General features: G+C 36.5%; 1 protein-coding gene across 9 annotated transcripts in view; it reads right to left on the bottom strand.

The window, feature by feature from the left end:
* Nucleotides 1-19,114, bottom strand: part of LOC148847817 (actin-related protein 2/3 complex subunit 1B-like) — a 64,445-nt gene extending 45,331 nt beyond the window's left edge. For 5 of the 9 annotated variants that reach the window (XR_016100224.1, XM_088948118.1, XM_088948112.1 and 2 more), the window contains exons 1-4: nt 18,806-18,985; nt 17,274-17,359; nt 16,458-16,534; nt 16,230-16,324 (exon numbers count right to left, since the gene is read on the bottom strand). Coding sequence is in view for 8 of the 9 variants with exons in the window: in XM_088948118.1 (XP_088804244.1) it covers nt 16,230-16,324; nt 16,458-16,534; nt 17,274-17,359; nt 18,806-18,875 (328 nt within the window). In the remaining variant the exon portion in view is untranslated. Of the gene's footprint in view, nt 1-16,229; nt 16,325-16,457; nt 16,535-17,273; nt 17,360-18,113; nt 18,176-18,805 lie in introns of all 9 variants that reach the window. The other 4 variants (XM_088948113.1, XM_088948116.1, XM_088948114.1 and 1 more) reach the window with 3 other exon arrangements.
* Nucleotides 19,115-24,363: the final 5,249 nt, after the last annotated feature.

Raw genomic sequence — 24,363 nt, 5'->3', positions numbered from 1 at the left:
ACACTTGCCTCTCCTTGGAAATCCATCCATAATATCCTTTGTTTCTCAACCTTATCAGATATTGTCTCTCCTCTAGAAATAACATAAAGTTTTGGGAAGACCTTTGGGTAGGGGAAGTTCTTTGAAATATTTATTTCTTTCTCTTTACGCACTATCCTTGTTAAAGGACATCCGTTTCTAAGTTTATCACGCTTTGCCTTCACCTACTAGCTTTGATTGGAATCTAGGTTTTAGGAGGAATCTTAGGGTGCTAGAGATTCCTCAAGTATCTAATCTGTTAAATATCTTAAAAGGGGTGGTCTTTGATTTCTCAAAGGGGGGTGATCATTTGTGTACCCCTTTGGTTGGATCTTTCTCTTATGCATCCTTTTTTAAATCCTTGGTGGTCTCCAACTCCCTCCACTCTCTTTTCCTCAGTGTTTTCAAATCATTGTTGATCCGGACAGTTGGACCGTCCAACCCGGAAACTGTCCTAGCAACAGGTTCCATTTCACCCTTAACCCGTTATTGGGCCAAAAAATGTTGACTTGGTTAGAGAACCGCTGACCCAGGCAGTCAAATTGTTGACTCGTTCATGTTTTAAGAAGTTGTAGAGCAGACTAAGATCTCAGATCTGAGATCACTTTTATCCCAACGAGAGAGAGAGAGAGAGAGAGAGAGAGAGAGAGAGAGAGAGACCCAAGTATATTTGGAATTGGAGGAGTAATAAGAAACGACAAAGGAAATATTTATATTAGTTTTACAATAAAAAGAGGTACAATGATAGGAATGCCCCTATCACTAGTAATAACAGTAAAACACATGCTAACAATAATATAATCAGTAAAATATCATCAAGAAATAATGAAGAAGAGGGACCATATGTTGGTCAATCATTTTCTCTACACTCCCCCTCAAGTTGGGAAAAGATATTTGTCATTCTCAACTTGCTTAAATCTGTCTCAAGCTTGATTTTGTTGACTTCCTTGGTGAAAAGATTAGCAAGCTGCATATTAGAGGAAAAATAAGGAAGGCATAGTTCTTGAGAGGCAACTTTCTCCCATATGAAATGTCTGTCAACTTCAATGTTTTTGGTTCTATCATGCTGTATTGGGTTATGAGCAATGTTAATGGTCGCTTGGTTATCACAATACAACAAACAAGCTGAAAACATTGTCTCAGATCTCCTTAGCTAAAAACATCCAAAGATAATGCTGACTTATATGGAGCTGCATAGAGTTGACCAACCATCCGATTACTATATAGTTCTCTTGCATCCATTTCTCAAATGCAGGGTTTGTCTCTTCGGATTTCACCTTATTGCCTATGAGATACACTAATTTACCTCTACTACAAATATAAATTCGTATAGATTGTGCCCAAGCTAGGTAATTGGTTCCATCCAACTTAATTGTGGTCACACTAATCAAAACGGAATCTATCGAGCCAAGCCTGGATACCAGTATCTGCTTGAACTCACTTCCATATTGCTCCATTGCTCAAATGGAAATTAAAAAAACTAGATTTAGTCTTTATAAACTTAATTGAAGTCAAAACAGTACCCAGGTACTTGACAGCTAGGGTTTCACTACACTCGGTTGTCAGGGAGAAAGAGAGAAGATGCAACCATTCCTACCAGAGCTTCCCAACCTCTTTCAAGACTTAACTGCATTCTAGAAGTCAAAATACACCTCCCAAACATTGAGCGCCACACCAAAAGCTTCTCCTTTACCTGTAACTTCAAAACTCTCTAATCGGATAGGGTTTTGGGCAGAGAAAATACATCACTTCTTGGATGTTTTTGGCCAGACTTCAACTCTCCAAACCCTCTACCAACTAGGCAAAAGATCCTCTAAACTATAGAGAAGTTATCTCTCCATACACTCTCCTAATCGAAGGGTATATAGGAAAAGAGAAAAAAAAAAAGAGAAGGGAGAAACCTGCTTTGATACCAAGAAGTAAATCAGTCCTCTAAAATTGATATAAACTTGATTAATGTTGAAACTGAAGATAGGAGAGGAGACTTGTGTGTTTCGGCAATGAGGGTTCTGAGAAGAGTTTTCGAACAGTCTCTATCTCAACCTTCTAACACTGTTTTATTAGATATTTTTGAGTAATTACAAGGAGGCCCTTAGTTGGGCAGAATTTACAAAGAACTTAAAAAATAACTTAACATTGACAGGATGGGCCCAAAATAACAAGAAGAATAAAAAACCTATGGGCCATTCGGCCCATCTTCTCTACACTCCCCCTCAAGCTGAGCATAGATGTCAATCATGCCAAGCTTGCTCGTATCATGTTGAAGTTTTGCCTTGGAATGCCTTTGGTAAGAAAATCTGCCAACTGTCCTTCAGATGTGATGAAAGGAAGACACACTTCACCTGAAAAAACCCTTTCCCTAATGAAGTGTCGATCAACTTCAATATGCTTGGTCCTATCATGTTGCACTGGGTTGTGAGCAATGTTGATGGCAGCCTGATTATCACAGTATAACATCATTGGCTTGTCATATTCAACTCCAAGTTCTTCCATCAAAGATTTTAGCCATAATAATTCAGAAACCCCATGTGCCATGGCCCTGTATTCTGCTTCAACAGAAGACCGAGCAACAATCGATTGTTTCTTGCTTCTCCAAGAAACAACATTACCAGCTACCAAGCTGCAATACCCAGATGTAGATCTTTAGTCATCAATGTTCCCGGCCCAGTCAGCATCGGTGTAAGCTTCAAGTTTCATATGACCATGCTTGGTAAACAGAATACCCTTTCCTGGGGAGCCCTTCAAATAACTTAGGATTCTCTCTGCAGCTGCCAAATGAGTGTCTCGAAGAGCATGCATGAATTGGCTAATGCAACTGACTGCATATGCAATATCTGGCCAAGTCATGCATAGATACAAAAGTTTCCCAAGAAGTCTCTGAAAGATTCCTTTGTCTTCTAACAATGTCCCTTCTGAGGCTGAGAGTTTATGATTCATATCAATAGGAGTAGCAGCTGGTCTAGCACCCATCTTTCCAATTTCAGAGAGCAAGTCAAGAATATACTTTCTTTGGAAGATAAGATTCCCATCCTTGGATTGAGCCACTTCTATGCCAAGAAAGTATCTTAATTCCCCCAAATCTTTAATCTCAAACTCTGTATGGAGAAAAGATTTTAGATCTTGAATTCCAGAGGCATCATTACCCGTCACTACAATATCATCTACATACACAATGAGGTATACTGCCAGAGGTCCACTCCTCTTCACAAAAAGAGTATGATCGGACTGTGTCTGCACATAACCAAAGTTAACAAGTGCTGTTCTAAATCTCTCAAGCCATGCTCTAGGGGACTGTTTTAGTCCATAAAGAGATTTCTTCAGCCTGCATACCTTCCCTTTTATATCAGTTCCATACATCCCTGGAGGAAGAGATATGTAAACCTCCTCATGTAATTCACCATTCAGAAATGCATTCTTCACATCCAATTGATAAAGGGGCCAGTCAAAGTGAGCAGCTAAAGATAGAAGAACCCTCACAGATGTCATCTTGGCAACAGGTGCAAAAGTCTCTAAATAATCAATCCCATATGTCTGTGTATAGCCTTTTGCAACCAGCCTGGCCTTGTACCTTTCAATGGTACCATCAACTCTGTATTTGATAGTAAAGACCCACTTGCAACCAACAGGATCCTTCCCTTCAGGCAAATCCATCACTTCCCATGTGTCATTCTTGTGTAGGGCATCTATTTCAGATTTCATAGCATCCCTCCATTCTGGAATCTTAAGAGCTTCTGACACAGACCTGGGAATAGGATGAGAAGCAACAGAAGAGAGATAGGCAAAGTATGAAGGTGAAAGCAAACTGTAAGAAAGGTGCTTGGAAATGCAATGTGCAGTGCACTTCCGTTTTCCTTTTCTAACAGCAATGGGAATATCAAGGTCAGGGAAGGATGAATCAAAGGTGCTGAACCAGTACCTGTTGTCTCTTCTGTGACTGGAAGTGTAGGAGGCTCATGTGTTGTAGGAGAAACAACCTGCACATTTCTGGATCTTTGCCTTTGATACACCTTGGGATTGAGGACAGGACGAGGAGGTAGGGTACTAGGACAAGGAGAATGGAACGACTGATCCAACCTTGATTCATTTGAGGGAGAGGCAGACACATCAAGGGACTCAACAGGGACAGGAAGAGGAAGAGCAAACACCTGTGTCAAATTCTCCCCCTATGGACAATGTCCTTTTGGAGAGGAACCATAAAAAGGGGAAGACTCATCAAAGGTGACATCCATTGAGACATACCGATTGCCAGACTTTGGATCAAAACAACAATAACCCTTCTGTTTGGGGGAATAACCAAGGAAGATACACTTTTGGGCTTTGGGTTCAAATTTATGCCTTTGGACACTTGGAACATGTACATAACAGGTGCAGCCAAAGACACGAATAGGAATAGGAAAAAGATCTTTGTCTGGATGAAGAATAGTGAAGGGAGACTTAAAACCCAAAACCCTGGATGGTATGCGGTTTATGAGATAGGTAGCAGTAAGTACAGCATCACCCCAAAACCTGGTAGGAACATGTGGGGCAAATAAGATACTTCTTGCAACCTCAACAATATGCCTGTTTTTCCTCTCAACAACCCCATTCTGTTCTGGGGTCCTAGCACATGAGCTTTGATGAATAACCCCCATGTCAGAAAGATAGCAGGATAGGTTTTTCTCAAAGTATTCTTTTGCATTGTCTGATCTGAAGATTTTAATCCTGGAATCAAATTGGGTTAGAACAAATTCATGGAATTGTTTTACTAGTCTTGGGACTTCATCACGGGATTTCATCAGGAATATCCAAGTGAATCGTGAAAAGTCATCAATAAACAGGATAAAATATTTGTAGCCACCAATGGAGGGTAAGTGGTAAGGCCCCCACACATCAGAATGCACAATATTAAAAGGAACAGAAGATCTTTTATTTCTCAAAGGATACTTGCTTCTACAATGCTTTGACAATTCACAAGACTCACAATGAAGACTTGATAGACTAATTCCCTTAAACAGTTCAGGAAATAGATGACTCAAAGCCAAAAAAGACAGATGACCAAAACGGCAATGACACAACATAATCTGACTAACAGACTCTGAAGAGACAGATCCAAGAGCAATATTCCCAAGATGATCAGTGCATTGTCCCGGAGTATCAAGCAGGTATATTCCGTTCGCCTCATGGCCACTCCCAATCACCTTCTGAGACTCCAGATCCTGAAAAACACAGTAGGAAGGAAAAAAGGTTACACAACAGTTTAGTGACTTGGTTAAACTGCTCACAGACAACAAATTTGTATTTAGTTTAGGTACATGAAGGGCAGAAGGAAGGTACAAGGAATCTGTAGCCTTGATGGTTCCCTTACCAGAGATAGGGGCAAGTGAACCATCAGCTAAAGTGATTTTATCACGTCCAGGAAGTAAGTCATATGAAACAAACAAGGTAGACAGATTGGTCATATGGTCAGAAGCACCTGAGTCAATAATCCATGGGATCTTGAGATTACCTGAAGAAGTAGCATGATTAGCAGAAGCCCTTATACCTGAATGAGCAAATGCTGAAGTAGTAGATTTTCCTGAAGGGTCGGTAGCAGAGGTCACATCACTCAGCTGGCTGATCATCTTCCCAAACTTTTCATATTCTGCTCTCATGGCTGCCAACTGTGCAGAAGCAGACATCTCTTCACTATCTGGCCCGGTAGCTACATTTGCACTTCCTGATCTTTTACTATCATATTTTTTCCGAAACCTGATGGGAACAAGATTAGGATGTAACTTCCAGCACTTGTCTTTGGTGTGCTTCGACCTCTTGCAGTACTCACATACAACTTCTTTCTTTCTTGTGCCACTAGAAGTTCCAACATTCCCTTTAGGTTTAATCCCCATATTGGCAAAGTGATCATTAATATCAGCCCCTTGAACCTGTACAACCCTTCTGCTCTCTTCACTACTCACCAATGCATAAGCTTGTGACAAAGATACACACTCCTTGGAAAGAATGTTCTGTTTTGTGATATCATATTCCGGGTTTAGTCCAGTTAAGAACTCAATTACCCTGTTTCTTTCAACCAGTTTCCTATAGGTCTCTGCATCATTGGTGGTGTCCCAGGTTACAGATTCTATCAAGTCTATTTCTTGCCACAAAGACTTCAAAGTTGAGAAGTATACAGATAATGGTTTCTCCCCCTGTCTTAGATTCTTCACATCACTTCTCAACTAATAGGCTCTAGCCACATTTAGTTTTTGGGAATAGGTTTCAGCAACACTATCCCATATTTCCTTTGCTGAATTCATCCATAGATAGTGCTGGCTGATCTGTGGCTGCATTGAGTTCACAAACCACCCAATGATAGTGTAATTTTCTTGCATCCACTTCTCGTAGGATGGATCATCTTCTGGGGGAGCCTTCTTACTCTCGGAAATGAACCCCCACTTTCCTCTACTACAAACATGAACCTTTACTGATTGTGACCATGCCAGATAGTTAGTTCCATCTGGCTTAACCATGGTCACAGTCAATAAGGAATCACTTGGAGTCCCCTGACCCAATCCATATTCAGCACCACTTTTGTTTTCAAACTCTGAGGAGTACATCATGTAAACACTCCAAATATGATTTCAGATGACTTCTACAAGTATGCTGGATAAGAACAAGCAATAACTGAATTCAGCCGACCACAAGGAGACAACACACTGAGTTCATCCGACCACAAGGAGGCAACACACTGAGTTCAGGCTTCAAGAAGAAATCAGAAACTCCTAGGCACTGTGCACTTAGCCGAAATACCTTCTCAAGGTTGTACACTCAGCCAAGAAGAGTAAGTACCAATCGGTATTGCTGAATAGGCCTTTTCACAAACACAATGTGGGCAATAGAGACAACCCCACTGTCAAAGAAGAGAATAGACCCAAAAAACTGTTCGTACAGCCCTCTAAAGACAGCCAAACAAGAGTAACAATACATAACCTTGTTACAAGGATATTTCGGCAGGTTTTAACAGTCCAAGAAGAAGAGAAAAACAGCCCAGAAATTTCTGGGTTAAACCAGATTTAATGCAGTTGAAGGTAGTACAGAACAGCTAGGATTTTCGAACACTTCAACAGTCTAAACACAGTCGAAGGTAATGCAAAACAGAACCAGAAAACTGAGCACAACTTACAATTCGAGCTTCAGCAGTCCAAACACAGTCGAGCTTCAAAAACAGAACCGAGCTGTTCCCCTTCCCTTTTTTCTTTTTCTCTGATTCTTCCTGGTCACCGAACCCCTTCTCCAAGAGATTCTAGTCTTGGGCTTGTCCAATGACCTCCAAGAATCAGGCAGTACGTGACTAAGCCTCCAGCCCTAGGACGTTCAAGTTCAGATATGCTCTAATACCATGTTGAAACTGAAGATGGGAGAGGAGACTTGTGTGTTTCGGCAATGAGGGTTCTGAGAAGAGTTTTCGAACAGTCTCTATCTCAGCCCTCTAACACTGTTTTATTAGATATTTTTGAGTAATTACAAGGAGGCCCTTAGTTGGGCAGAATTTACAAAGAACTTAAAAAATAACTTAACATTGACAGGATGGGCCCAAAATAACAAGAAGAATAAACAGCCTATGGGCCACTCGGCCCATCTTCTCTACAATTAAAATTAGAGAGAAAAGTAGAAGAAAGGTAGAAGACAGTAGCACAAAGGAAGAAGATGGAGAAAAGAAGAGGGAGAAGAAGAAGAGTTCGATAATCTCCTCTCTTCCCTCTCTAATCCTTTTGTTAATCTTCATTCACTAAGTTAATAACAAGTATGCCCTTAAGTGGGCGGCCAGCTAAGCAAGAACTTAAAGTAAGCTTATAAAAAGAAGTAACAGGCCCATTAACAAACAAATAAATAACACAATAAAAGAATAGTTACTAGGGCCCATTCGGCCCAATCTCTCTGCAATATTCTTGGTCCTCACCACTTAAAGCTGGACCCTCAGGCGAAGAAGAACCTACACAAAGACTAGATCATAACAACAATACCTCTTATGATTTCCTACATACCCAAGGAAGACACACTTCTTCACCTTGAAGAATATTGTAGGGGGTCACTAGTGTTAGTACTGATAGTGTATGTGGATGACATTGTGGTCGCAAGAAATGAAGTGAGTGAGATTGATACCTTGAAGAAGAACCTACACAAAGAGTTTGTTATTAAGGATCTTGAGAAGCTGAAGTATTTTTTGGGCATTGAGGTGGCAAGGTCCAAGCATGGGATTTTCATCTCACAGAGGAAGTATGTTTTGGACTTACCATAGGAGATAGGAAAACTTGGGGCAAGGGCAATTTATACACCTATTGATCAAATCCACAAGATAAATGCTTCAGAAGGTGAGTTGGTGAAGGATGTTATAAGGTATTAGAGATTGGTGGGCCGGTTTCTATACTTATGTATGACACAATCAGATATCCCTTATGAAGTGAGTGTGGTGAGCCAATACATGCATGCCCTACGAGTTCAGTATTGGGAGATCATTGACAGGATACTTTTCCTATTTAAAGGGACACCCAGGTAGAGGTATACTATTTGCTGACCATGGACATTTGAAGTTAGAGGCTTACACAAATGCTGATTGGGCAGGGTGCCTAGATGATAGGAGATCTACATTAGGAGTTTGTACTCTTGTTGGAGGCAATATAGTTTCACGAAAGAGTAAGAAACAATCAGTTGTAACAAGGTCAAGTGTAGAAGTTGAATACAGAGCCATGGCACATGGTGTTTCAAAGCTCCTCTGGGTCTAATCTATGTTAAGGGAGATTAGAGTTGAGGCTAAAGAACCTATGATGTTGTGATGTTGTACTATGACAATCAAGTAGCAATTAACATTGCCCACAATCCAGTTCAGCATGATAGGACAAAGCATATAGAAATGGATAGACACTTTATAAGGGAAAGGGTGATATTTGGAGAAGTGTGCTTACCATATGTTGCATCTGACTTGCAGCATGCTGATGTTCTTATAAAAGGTGTTGCAAGAAACAAGTTGGAGCATGATCTACACAAGTGGGGAATGTGTGACATCTATTCCCAACTTGAGGGGGAGTGTTGAGTTTTGGGCTGAAAACATTTGTTTTTATTTACAAAGCATAGTTAGAGAATTATTGGGCCCAAAGCCCATTAATTTATGTTTAAACTAAGAGTGTTTGCTCAGTTTTACAAGTAGCTGACTTACTAAGGGCATAATTGCCTTTGTATTTAGTTTTATTTATGAGTATATAAGCTAATGAAAGGCGGCCAGACCTAATTTTTGGCTTCTCACTATTCTCTTTAACTTCTCTCCTTTTCTCTTCTTTGCACAAACCTTCTCTTTTCTTTCTTTCTGTTAGAGTTCACAAAACAAGGGTATTTTGGTCTTTTAGGTTTATCTATTTGAGAGTGAAAGGTCTGTTTTATTCAAGTTTAAGTTATATGTCCCATCACTTATAAGGGACAATATTGTCTTTCTTGTAACTGAGATTTGATATAAATACGTCGATTGACTAGTGAGGTAACTTTTCCTCTAGTAGCCGAGCCCTTCTTCTTCTCCTTCTTCTTCCTCTTCTTCTTCTCTACTTTAACCTAGAACTGAATAGGGTTGTTCACACTTTCTTTCTTTCTCTCTTTCACAGATTTTATATGAAAATAGAATTTTTGCACTTTTCTACTTCCTTTAAAGAAAAAGACCTCATTTATGAGGTCTTCATGCAAATGAAGAAATCCACACAGAGTTGGTGGAAAGATGAAAAAATCTCCAATTAAATGAAGATTAAAGCTCCTAATCTTCATGCTCACAGAAACGAAGAAATGAGTGGTTACCAAAATTCGTCCTTTTCTTCATTGCAAGTTTTCTATTGGCCTTTGGAATCTGACTTTACAAAGTTGCAGTTCTGTGTACCAGAGTCACATCTGGCTCTGTTTGAAGGCAAGAGAGTTCAAGATTTAAGCACAAGAGAGAAGGTGCTGTGGGGTCTTTTACCAGCAGCTATCATCTGGGCAGTATGGAAGGAAAGAAATTTGTGCATTTTTTAGAGCAAACAAGCTGACTTAGACACAGTGAAGAGTAAGCTAAAGGGTTTGCTATGCTATTGGCTAGTAATTTTTTTGATGTTGGACTTTTGTTTTTGTTAGAGTTAGCCGAATAAGGGTAGATTAGTCAACTCACCTTGGTTAAGTTATGAGCTTATGTGGCAGTCTTATTAGAGGTTCTCTGTCCCATACTTAAGTAGGGGCAGTTTAGTCCTTGTACATTAGAAACATGGTATCAGAGCAAGGTTCGTGACCTATTTCAGTTCGTGACAACTTCAGTTCGTACTTCAGTTCTCTCCTTTTCTTCTCTGGACTGTCAATGGAGAAAAGTGGTTCGTCCCAGGCCTGAAACATCTCAGCTCTTCTTTTTTTTTTCTGGCGCGCAGAACCTCCTTTCCAAAGAAAACAACTTCAGAAGTGAATGGTTGGCTGAAGCTTTCAAACAAAGGTTGGTTATCTCTTCTCTTTGTGCTGTTGGTATTTCTGGGTTGAAAATCTTCAAGAACATGAGAGGACTGATCAGATCCTAGAGAACTAGGTTGGTTGTTGCCCTGGTTCTTGGAAAAATTCCAAGAACAGGCTGTGTTTACAGTGGCCAAATGGTGTAAGGGCTGCTGTTGGTGGCCGAATGGTGTAGCGGCTGCTGTAGGTGGCCGAATGGTGCAAGGTGTAATGCAATGGTACTAGTTGAGTTCTTGTTGGTCTTGTGGTGCCCTCTTAAAAGCGTTAAAGCAGGTCTGTATTGTGTGTGACAGCTATGGCTGTGTGGTGGTGCTTGTGATGCACAAACTCTGTTGAGTAGTTGTAAGAGAGCTTGCATGTGGTTAGTAAGTGCTGAATTAATGTCGGTGTAGTCTGTGTTTTTTTGTGAAATCAGTAGTGGTGTGGATAAGAAAAAAGGCGTGTGTATCTATCATTGTGTTTAGGGACTGCTGTAGGTTCTGAAACATCAAACTCTTGACAGCAGCACTTAGATGGTGATTGGGAAGTCAGATTAGAGGCAGCATTGAAAGAATATCATGGCAGCAATGGAAGATGGCTATAGTGATCAGAAACCTAGTGTGGTGGTTTCATCTGACTATCTAGGTGTACAGATGACCTCAATTAAACTGAATGGTGAGAACTATATTCAATGGGCCAAGTCGGTGGAGGTTTTTCTCAAGGCAAAGAAAAAAGTGAAGCATGTGAAAGAAGATAAACCACTGGCTGACTCTCCAGGGTTTGATGATTGGGAACATGAGGATGCTCAAATCATGACATGGCTATGGAACAGTATGGAACCCAAAATAAGTGCCAACTTCATGTTCTTAGATACAACTAAGAACATATGGGAACATGCCAAGAAGCTGTATTCTGGGCAAGATAATACTACAAGGGTATATCAGCTCTATCAGGAGTACTTTGGTCTGCAACAAGGAAATAAAACCCTAGAAGAGTACTATGCCAGTATGAAGAACCTCAGAAATGAACTCAATGTCTATCATCCTCTCACTCCAGATGTTAAGGTTCAGCAACAACAGAGGGAACAACTAGATGTCACAAGGTTCTTAGTGGGGTTGAAATCAAAGTATGAACCAGTTAGGGCCCAAATATTGGGGGGCTCTACCCTTCCTACACTTGAGGAAGTGTTTGCTCGGTTTCATAGGATTTCTTTGGGACAGACAAAGAATCCCACACAGTCTGATAGATCAGCTTTTGTGACAGCTAGAGGAGGTGGACATGGTACGAAAGGGGGAGGACATGCCTCCCGAGGAGGACGTGGTGGTTCCATATTTGGCCGTGGTGGTGGTCGTGACTCGGGGGGAGGCCGTGGCAAAGAAAAAGGCAGCTCTACAAGGAAGTGTACCCACTGTGGCAGGGAAGGACATTCGGTAAATTTCTGTTATGATCTCCATGGCTGCCCTCCCTCTAAATGGGCCAATCATGCTGTTGCTGGTGGGGTTGATGTCAGTGATAATCAACAGGTAGACCTAACTCCTTCCACATCTATATATGTTTCCGGAAAGGAGATGGTGAGTGTACCACATGATGAGTATGAGCGGTTCCTTCAGTCCACTTCACAGCACACTACTGCTAATCTTGCCCACTCAGGTATAGCTTGCCTGTCATCTAAAACCTCTTCTTGGATTATTGACTCTGGAGCCTCTGATCACATGACCGGGACTCCAGGTGTGTTCTCTTCTCTCTCTGAAACTTCCACATCTCAAACTATTACCCTTGCCAATGGTTCCTCCTCTCCCATCTGTGGTGTTGGCAATGTTGACATGGCTTCTCTTTCTTTATCATTTGTTTTATATGTCCCTAAGTTTCCATTCAATCTTATGTCTGTTAGTAAATTAACCAAGACTCTTAATTGTTCTATTACATTTTTCCCTTCCTCTTGTGTTTTTTAGGATCTCAGGACGGGGAAGAAGATTGGTGGGGGGCATGAAGGTAGTGGATTGTATTATCTTGACAGTGGTGGATCGTCAGTTGCACTTCAAACTTCACTCACTCCTCTACAGTGGCATTGTCGATTGGGACATCCATCTCTCAAGGCACTCAAGATACTAGTTCCATCATTGAGTCATTTGTCAGTGTTACAGTGTGAGTCGTGTTAATTTGGGAAACATCGTCGTGTTTCCTTCAGTCCTAGAGTTGAAAGTCGTATGTTGAGTCCTTTTGCTTTGGTTCATTAAGATGTTTGGGGCCCGATCAAAATAGAGTCTTATAATGGTTACAAGTATTTTGTCACTTTTATTGATGATTGTTCAAGAATGACATGGATTTATTTAATGAAAGAAATGAGTGAATTATTTTCCATTTTTCAAAAATTTCATGCTGAAATACGTACACAATTTGGTGTTCCAATCAAAGTTCTTCGTTCAGATAATGGTCGTGAATATTTTCTTACTTCCTTTCAACAGTATTTAGAACAGCATGGCATCATTCATCAAACTTCATGTGCATCCACTCCTCAACAAAATGGGGTGGCTGAACAGAAGAACCGTCATCTCCTTGAAACGGCTCGGTCTATTCTTCATCATATGAGTGTTCCTAAACGGTTTTGGAGTGATGTTGTACTTACTACGTGTTTCCTCATTAATCGGATGCCCTCCTTTATTCTTCATGGTCGGTCTCCCTTTCCATTAACACCTCATATCTTTGGCTGTGAATGCTTTGTTCACAATCTGAGTCCTAGAATAGACAAGTTGGATGCATGCTCCATTAAGTGTGTCTTTCTTGGCTACTCTCAGACTCAAAAAGGGTACAAGTGTTACAATCCCATTACTTGGAAGTGCTATGTCTGTCCTGATGTCACATTTTTTGAGTCTGTTCCCTTCTTCTCAAGAACTGAAGCATATCTTCATCTCCACCTTTACTTCCTCTTCCTCTTCCGGTCAGTGATCCCGTTCCGGGTGTTCCCGTTGGAGTTGACTCGTCACCTCATCCAGTGCAGATCCCTACTGAACGGCCACCAATTCGGCAAGTGTATACACGTCGAACAACACCGGCCCCTCCTCCAGCTTCTACCTTGTCCGCAGATCCTATCGTTGATCCTGTTGTTGAACCCTCAGGACTTGATCTACCCATTGCCTTATGGAAAGGTAACGTAGTTCTACTCTCCATCCCATTTCCAATTTTGTTTTAGTATCTCGCCTTTCCGCCTCACATCGTCAGTTTGTTTCACTATTGTCATCTATTTCCATACCTAACAATGTCCAAGAGGCTCTTAGTTCACTTGGGTGGATGCAGGCAATGGAGGAGGAACTCTGCTCTTCAGCATACTCATACGTGGGAGCTCACTACTCTTCCTCCTGATAAGCATCTTGTGGGTTGTAAATGAGTGTATACTATTAAATACTTGTAGTGAAGTTGTGAAGAATTTTGGAATGAAACAATGCCAGGTTGATCACTCAGTGTTCAGCTATGACTCATAAGCTGGAAAGATTTTATTAGTGGTCTGTGTGGATGATATTGTCATAACTGGCAGTGACAAATTGGGAATCGACAAACTAAAGGTCTTTCTGCAAAATCATTTTCAAACAAAAGACCTTGGGACATTAAAGTATTTCTTGCGTATAGAAGTTGCTAGATCAAGACAATGTGTAAACCTGTGCCAAAGAAAATATGTTCTCGATCTATTGGACGAAACAGGACTGTTAGGTGCAAAACCGGCTGAGACTCCTATGGAACTAAATGTTAAGTTGAGCAGTGATACAGGGGAAATATTTGATGATCCTGGAAGGTATAGACGACTAGTGGGGAAGCTGAACTATTTGACTATCACGAGACCAGACATCTCCTTTACAGCCAGTGTGGTGAGCCAATTTATGTAAAACCTTCGTATATCTCACTGGGATGCAGTTCTTAGAATTGTAAGATATCTGAAGGGAGCTCTGGGTCATGGGCTATTGTATAAACCAGAAGGAAAACTTGAAGTAGTTGGGTACACAGATGCAGATTGGCGGGCTCTGTGTCTGATAGAAGATCTACTACAGGTTACTACACATTTCTTGGAGGAAATCTTGTGACGTGGAAGAGTAAAAAGCAGACGGTTGTAGCTAGAAGCAGTACTGAAGCCGAGTACAGAGCCATGGCACACACTATATGTGAATTAGTGTGGTTGAGGAATCTCCTACAAGAAATCGGGTTCCACATGGATAAACCTATGAAGTTGTACTGTGACAATCAAGCTGCGCTCCATATCTCATCCAACCCTGTTTTTCATGAGAGAACAAAGCACATAGAGATTGATTGCCACTTTGTGAGGGAGAAGGTTCTTACTGGAGAGATAAGCATAGAACATGTAAGCTCAGGTGATCAGTGGGCAGATTTGTTTACAAAAGCCTTAAGCTCAGGGAGAGTGAACTATATATGTAACAAGCTGGGATTATATGACATATATTCTCTAGCTTGAGGGGGAGTGTTAGAGTTAGTCGAATAAGGGTAGATTAGTCAACTCACCTTGGTTAAGTTATGAGCTTATGTGGCAGTCTTATTAGAGGTTCTCTATCCCATACTTAAGTAGGGGCAGTTTAGTCCTTGTACATTTAATTAGAGCCTAATCACTATTAAGAGGTCGACTGATAGGGTTTAGCTATCAGGTTCGATAGTTCTTTCATCATCTTCTTCTTCTCCTCTTCTTCTTCTTCTCCTTACTGGTTCGAACTACTGTAGCAACAGTAGAAACAGTTTTCTTAATTGTACTTTTTTTCGTCTCTTTTGTATATATCCAATGTACAGCATCTCTTCGTACAAGAGCTGGTTGTATTCTTTGGCATTTTAACGAAATATATTACCTTATCTGTTTCAGAAATAAATAAATAAATAAAACTGAAGGCCTTTAAACTTGTAAAAAAACATATTTTTATCATCAATAAGATACATTTCATTAAATTTTATTTTTAGAAATAATGGAAATTTTCATTAAAAGATAAAAAGGTACAGACTTTGGTGAAGGGTTTTCACCATACATAATAAAGCAATTTCTACAAGATTTACAACACAACAATAAACCCCACAACCAATTTAGTAACTTCCATTCTAAAGACCCAAAACAAGTTTGGAACCAAAGTCCTCTTTTTCTTTAAATTTTGGATGTATTAGTGACTACTTAGTCCACAACCAATAAGAAAAAGTCTGCTATCAGTTTGCTTCTGTGTCCTTTCCCCCAAAATACCCCCAATAGACTGTAAAAAGGAATGATACTCCAAATAACTTTATCTGTCTTACCACTCACAGTATTTGGTGACATAGAAAACATCACCTCCCAGCTGAGAAGGATGAGAATTGTGTATGTTAAACATATAGAAAAACAAAGTTCATACAAATTCCATTGTAATGTAATGAATGAAGAACTTCATGTATTCCTTGTGCTCATTAACATCAAACAAATGCTTAACAGTCGAAAGCCACTTATTTTTAGATAATTATGTTCCCATGGAACCACCCTAAAAGGAACAGGACACTCAAAAATGCATCAAGCGATAAGTCCCAACTTTCATTTGACAAAGTAGAACTTTTCAATACCATTCTTGTCATGTGACAGGAAATCCCTTTGAATCTTCTCTAGACACTTGACCAGAAAGGCTGACATTCTCAAATGAAAGGACATGATCTACCTCAATAAGTACAAGAGTATGATGACAATGGTAGCAAACTATCATGTAAGAAACAAGACAAGCATTTGTGGCAACTGAGTATGTAAATCAGATTTTCTTGGTTACCTTTTGGACTCCACTGAACACACAGAGCTGCACGGTTTAGCCTAAGAATAACAAGGGTCGGTACCCATTCAGATTCTTCTTGGTTCCAAACATATCTATAAAGAAAATGATAAGTTAGAAAAAAAAGAAAATCCTAGAATCTAGAATCGATAACTTTCACTGTTTAAATTGCACATGTCATTCAAGAAACTTAAAAGTATCTTAGCAAGTTACCAAGTAGATACTCACGAGTTCCGATCATGTGATACTGTAACAATTCTGTTTGATTTTGCACCCCAATCTATACCAGAAACCATTTGATCATGCTGTGAGAAGATGAAATATAAGAAGATAAGATATTGTTAAAATTCACATTTTTCTCTGGAATTATGTAATAGTAACTAAGCTAGATATGAAAAAAGAATGATTCATCAGCACTGTTTTAACACCAAAGTGAAAAGTTACAATGCTATTTCTATATTTTGTGAATACGAACTTTTTATCTTGAGTAGGTTAGAGAAGCTACATAGAAAAACTGATGAAAGAAGGGCAGGTGCATGTCAAAAGTGTGTACTATTACAAGTATGCCCTCATTGTCCACTATCAAATACATTATCAATGACGCTTATGATTAATGACCATTACAAAAGGAATTAGAATTTCTTTTCTTTTTGTTTTTTGTTTCTTAAAGGAATTAGAATTTCTTGACACCCCTCAGATTGTATGTATGTCCTATTTTTTCTATTAAGGACATGCTTGGTTTGAAGGAAAAAGGTAGGGAAAGGAAGGGAAAGGTAGGGAATTTCTTGACACCCCTCAGATTGTATGTCTTCTTTTTTCTATTAAGGTTATGTTTGGTTTCCCTACCTTCCCCTACTTTTTCCTTCAAACCGAACACAGCCTTAATGATTTTTTTCTCTTGACTCTTCAAAAGAAAATCTAAATGATGGTAAATACTAGTTTCATGATTCTAAAATCAAAAGAAAACACAACAGAATTTCAAGATTAGTTTTCCTAACGTGAAAAAAAAAACTATATCCACCAGTCTGAATATGTGTAGCATACCTTTCGAAGAATGTGTACCCTCTCCCACTTGTCCTTTGAGTAGCCATGTATGTGAACTTCATTATTGTTCGGACAAAGTGCAATCACTGCAAAAGATAATCCAGTCTGTCAGAACCATAGTTAAAAATAAGATAGACATATATCTCCAAATAAACCAATTAAATTTCGTCTTTTACTTAGAAATATTTAACACAAGTATATCTTGGACTCAAGGAAAAAGGAATTGGGAACACATCCAGAAATACTAAATGATTTGAATCCATCAATTATATCAGCAAGCAATGACCTAATATGTGTGATAAAATAATCATAACATATTGCAATAAACACGAAAGAGATAAACAGTCAATAGTTCAATACTACAAAATAAAATATAGAAGTTACAAATATGATAATAATATAATATTGGTTAAAATTTGGTGGATACAAAAAGTAGAAAACAAGAAAAACAACATCAGATGTGTGCTGCTAATGCTACACAGCCTACGACTATTTCCAAGTCATGTTGTTGAAAGGAGAGAATAAACAGTAAAACCTGTTAGCAAAGGGTTGTAGAAATGGAAACTCTTTTTACACAGTGAACTATACTAAACAATCCTTCGTTACAACCAAAGTATTTCATTGGTATAGACACTGGAAATTTTTAGGAGAGCTACAACAAATTTGGTCATCAGAGTAATTTGCAGTGGTCATATCAATACTCTGCAATGTAAAGCCTTTCTTCTTGACCACACCAAAGCAAAAACATCATCAAGTTTGATGACTGTACTTTATATAACTCAGGAGCACCAAGAATTGAATTTTTGAGAACAATTATAGTTTGGAAATTACAGCACATACTGAATCAGCTGGTAGAATCATGTAAAAGCTGATGATATTCCTCAGTCTTAAACTGTCAGTCCCTACAAGTTAACGAAGGATATGCATCAATGAAGATTCTCATATTCTGATAGGGTGGGTGAAGAACAAATCCAGACTAATTAGAGATTCTGGTATCAAATTATATAGGGGAAATCTTTGATATCCATAATGATTCCGTTATTTCATTGACTTTCAAGATGAACGAACCCAACTTCTGATAATTTTGTTAGAGAATATTCATCGTGAACTTAGTACTTGGTCTACCTAGGGAGTTGAACTTAAACTCTCTAATCTCCAATCTCCATACATAAATACAATATATTTTCTATTACTGATAAAGAAAATAAGCAATATTTTTTATCAGAACTTAACAAATTGTCATGTCTGAAAGCCAACTAAAGAAACAATGTGTGCGAAATAACCAAATTAATAAAATGTAGATGACAAAGGAATTACAACTACACAATTTCAGATGCACGAGATCCACAAAGCAAAGAACAGGAGCATAGTCCATTGATAGCACAGAGAAAAAAAATAAGAAAAGAAAAAAATAAGAAAAGAAAAAAATAGCACTATTTCATCAATTTGGATACAGGAGCCAGTCCCAATTGTGTAATAGAAAGCGAGTTAAAAGTGATCTGATTAGAACGAAAGAAAATTTAGAAGCTTACTTGTGCGATCAGAATTCCAGGCATGGCAAGTGATGCACTTATTGAACTGATGAATCGAAACCACAGCCATTGTCTGCAAACAAGCATCACGAATTCTCTTCAGAATGTCAAAATTATAAACCTTTCCTCTTTTTTTCTTTGGTTTTTCTGAAAATTAACGAGAGAGAAGTTCCAAAACCTGAGATGAAAGAGAAAAAATAGCAGAGAGAGAGAGAGATTTAAATCTTGCTTTCGAGACGGTTAGGAAGGTTGAGCAGAGATCGGATATAGTAGGCACACTAGGTGAGCACACTAATTATGTATATTTTCATCTTGTTGACACCTGTCCCAAAAGCGTTTAAAGTCGGATCCAAAGATATTAAGAGACAGGTGTCAATATATTAGTCGTGTTGTTGTTTAGTGTGTTCAACAACTGTGTCTACCAGATTCGAACTCGACTGAGCAGGGAAAGAGAACGTATTTGTGCTTGCGTATTCGATACTCCGTAAACCAGTGGTCCAGCTTTGTTATTCAGATTACGGACCGCAGGACCGGATCGGATGCTTTAGAAACCGGTCATCAGCCTTCACAGTAATTGTTCATCGGATTCGGATTGTTTGGAAAATGGAAACCGATTTGCATTGGACCCGGACAAAATTAGTAAACCAGACATCTCTCTCTCTATTCCCCCTCCCTAATTTTCTATTTTTTTGAATTTTTTATTTTTTAATTTTATATAATTACCCATTAAACAAATAAGGAAATCATATATGCTTAACTATTTCTAACAACCAGAAAGAGGGGTTTACTTTTCTACTATTTAGCCAGGTGGCACCACTTTCCCCCACTTCCTCCTAAATTGTCTCTAATTCCTATTTATCTCCTAAGTTATCTCTAACTCCTATTTATCTCTTAAATTATCTCTAATTTAGTAGAGAGTTTCTCTCCTAAATAATTCATATTTATGCACTCTTCCACTTCTTATCTATATCTATCTAAAGAAAGTTTCAATTAAAAAAAATTCAAAACTATTTAAATGTTATAACAAAATTATATACTAAATTTAAAATATTTATTCAAAACAAAAAAAATAATAGATTTAATAATATTCATATTATTAATAAGTCAATATTTTTACAAAATTCATCATGAAATTATGTAGTAACAATATAAATTATAATTTTATGATTTATTCAATTTAAATGTTATTTAAATAATAAAAATTTAACTTTAAAAAATAAAATATTATTAAAATATTTCAATAACTAAAAATCTTAAGAAAACATTAAAAATAGCTAAATAATATAAACAAATATTTAATATTACTTAATAACATTAAAATAAATAAAATTCAAATAATGAAAATTTTTAAATATTTTACATATTATTTAAATATTTAAATAACAAAATATTTAACATGACAAAATTTTAAATAGTTAAAATAACGAAATTATGTAATAAATTAAAAAAATCTTAAAAGTAGAAATATAATTATAATAGAATTCATAATATTCATATTAATAATAATTTAATATTTTACAAAATTAATAACGAATTATGCAATAATAGTACAATTATAATTTTATATATTATTAAACTCAATAAATAATTAATATTTTATGAATTTAAATAACAATATTATTTTAGTAACTAAATGATATTGTAAATAACTAATTCCACTTATATCAATTAATAATTATAGAAAATAACTATCAACAAAATTATATTTATTAGTAATAATTTTACAATAATAGTGTATATTCATTACATATTTATATATACTATAATTAATACTTATTTATTTTTAGTAATTATTTATTATTTTTATAAATATGCTTTCAATAATTATTTATAAATGTATTTTAAATTTTTTATTTAATAGAAAATTATCAATAATTACTGGAGATTAAAAAACTATTATTTGACTTTTGAAATTTAATTTATCATATTTATTGTATTTTTGTTAAAAAATTATTTTTAGTAATTATATATTTTATAATTTATAGATTAATACTTATTAAAGATTAAATTATTATTTAAGATTACACTATTTATTGACTAATTTAGTATATTTTCAGTATTTATTATATTTTTGCAATTATTGTATTTTTATTATATATCTATTGTATTTTCATTATAAACTTATTTTCAATGATTGTGTACGTTTGATATAAATTTTCAATAATTATTGGAGATTAAACTATTGTTATTTATTAGATATTAGACTATAAATTTAGTTGAAATTATGAGTATTCAATGATTGGTTCAGTTTAGTTGCAGGCTGTTTCGCCAACCAAATCGATCCGGTCACATCTGCAGTTTGTTACTCGAAACCGATTGACCATTTGCAAAAACCCACCAACTCGAGTTGTGTCGATTTGGGTCTATTATTTAACTTACGCTTAACAAAGCACGGGTCCCTGTCACCATGCCTCTCCATGCTCCATTATCCCCACGCTACATTCTCTTTGACTTTCTCTCCTCTCCCCTTCCCACCACTTCCATTAAGCCATGTCACCCAACTACCTAAAAATATTCATATAATCTCTCTCCTAAGGTATCTCATTTAAACCAATAGGAAAGTGTTGTTTTGCCCCACTCTCTAATCAATTCCTAAAATGCATCCCCCCAATCTATATCCACTCTCCCTCATTTAAAATATTCATATTAATTAATAAATAGTTAAATACGATTAATATTTAATCCCACCCATATTCAATGAGTATTAAATAGTGTTATTACCAAAAGTTAATAAATACAGTTAGTAAACTACCAAAAATTAAATATTCTTATTAGTATGGTTAGTAAATTACACAAAAATTAATAGATATTATTATTAATTAACTCATCAACAACATTTTATAGAAATTGAAAACTCTTTATCTAATTTCTATAAAACCGAGAATTATATTTAACAATTATCAAAATGTATAAAATTTTAGTTATTGTTATTATTATAATTGATAACCAAATACAAGTAAGGGAACAAAATATTATAATGTTAGAAAATAGAATTATTAATTAATTTATATTGAAAAATAAAAGATAAATTATTGTAATTTTGTTATTAAACTACCAAATAAAAAATATATTTATTAACAATTAAATTTTTTTTTTCAATAAATCCCCATAGTTACACAAATGTAATAAAATTTTCATAAATTTTCATAAAATTACATTTTCATAAAATTACATTTTCATAAAATAACATTTTTGAAATTAATAGATATAAAGTATTTGAAAGTTTATTTAAAATGCATTAAATAATTATTTAAAATTATTAGAATATTTTGGAAATTTTAGGAAAATTTAGTACATTTAATAGATTTTGGAAAACCATTGAAAAATTATGTAATTTTCCTGGAAATTTATTGAAAATTATTAAAGATAAATGACTATGGGAAACGAAAAACTATAATTTGAACAAATAATTACACAAATTATTAAGATAAATTAGTATAATATTGGAAAAAGGAAATTATTGGTTATTTTATATTAGGAATTATAAAATAAATTAGTATAATTCTGTAAGTAAACCATTTAAAAAGAAAATAAATTATTTAATAAAAATTAAATAAATTTGAATAAATTTTCAAATTACGCAAGTATAATAAATTTTCCAAAATTTTCATAAAATTACATTTTTGAATATTAAAGAAAATTTAGTATACTTTAAGAAATTTACCATGTGGTTGATACTCAATATATCCTTTTGATCATTTCTATCATTAAATTGAATATTGGGTTGACGGGGACAGTGTTTTCAAAATTGGATCAAAATAGATGGTTAGACCGGAAAAATTGGGAACCGGACACCGTTTCACCTCAAAATCTCTTTTTGTCCAAAAACCATTTATTTGGTTAGCGAACCACTGACTTAGGCGGTCGAACCGTCAATCCAAATAACAGTTTTTTGCCTTTTTTTGTTTTTCTAATTTTTTATTTTATTTTGTTAGAGCAGGTCATCCGTTTGGACTAAACAGTCAAATCGTTTGACACCATAATGGTTCCCTATTAGGTCTAATTTTAAAAACCTTGGACGGGGAGTGGGTTCTTTGCCTTGAGCTTGACTTGGTGTGCGGCATGGCATGGCCCAAGGCTCGAGCCGTGGGCCATGCCGAACTAATCCCCCAAATTAGGAGGGAGGCATGGTCTAGGACATCTCGTGGGCTAGCACAACATGACTTGCACTTTGTGCGGGACACATATGGGTCGTGCTGTGCCGACCCAACACGCCCCAATTTACACTTCTACTTGAACCTGCCCAATATTGGGGACAGGGTAGGGAAATTCGAGGATTCTCCATCCTTGATGAGTGGGGTGCCTTGCCCTTGAACTCGCCCAACATTGAGGAGTGGTTACCTTGCCCTGAACTAGCATGACACTGGACAAGGCGGGGATGGGGTAGAGTGTCATGACTATGGGGCAGGGAAAGGGATGGGTGCCCTACCTTGAACCCACCCTGTTGTCATTCCTATATAATTGTTAATTATTAGTGGAATTAATAAAAATGTTAGTTTTTATAATTATTTTTATTTATTTAAAATTAATCAAAAGTTCATTTAGAATAATAAAAAGAATAAAAATTATTAAAATTACAACAAATTATTAATAAAACTAAATTTATTAAAAATATTTGTTCATATTCAATTAACAATAATTATTTTTTGTAAATCAACATTAAATGAAAAATAAAATTATTATATCTTTCAAATTTTTCCGTGCATCGTACGGGTCCTTGCTAGCTACAAGTCAAAATACGTTTGAACCGCCTGAACAAGTAATGGGCCTATGACTTGCGCCCGAATCTAATACAAACACAGATGTATAAAACGGGTTAGTAATCAAACACGAGTGAACACATCATTGTTTTATATACATGGGAGGAGTCCAGATTGAATTGCGATTTTGCTCCTCATAGAACACACTTCACACTGACCTCACGACCCCATCCCACTGTGTATTGGAAACATCTTCTATGAATAACAATACAAAGTACGAGATATGTTCTCTACATGCGACTGAGATACATTATGAAATTGGTGTGAGGAATGCTCAATGAGGAGCATATCCAAACTCATTCAGGGATGGGGTTGTGAGGTTGGTGTGAAATGCGCTCTTTGAGGGGCAAATCCCAATTCATATTAGGGATGACAATTTTGCAGAAATTTTTGGGTATCTGACCCGTCTTGACCTTAATAGGACCCGTTTATCGAAATCCTATAGGGTTTGGGATGGATTTGGGATTTTAAATTAAAACCCTATAGGGTTTGGGACGGGTTTGGGTTTTGACTTTAGGGTATCCGATACCCAAAATGCATAGATATGAACCTATTATATTATATATTATGCACAAATTTATAAATTTTAAGTACTAAAATAATTATTTTATTATTAATATTTTATCTGTATAAATTTCTTGGGATTAAAATCACCATTTGATGTAAATTTGGATTTGATAAATTGTTTATTTCATTTAGTTATAAAATGCTAATTTTAAATATTATTTCTTTTAATTTTAGTTGGAATTGTTAATCGTATATATGGGTTGATTGTTTTAATGAACACAAAAATTAATA

The sequence above is a fragment of the Nelumbo lutea genome, chromosome 6 (assembly GCF_056320005.1).
Source record: "Nelumbo lutea isolate HS-2025 chromosome 6, American lotus-T2T, whole genome shotgun sequence".
Classification (NCBI taxonomy): Eukaryota; Viridiplantae; Streptophyta; class Magnoliopsida; order Proteales; family Nelumbonaceae; genus Nelumbo; species Nelumbo lutea.
The sequence above is the reverse complement of the archived record's forward strand: the minus strand, read 5'-3'. Positions and strand labels throughout refer to the sequence as shown.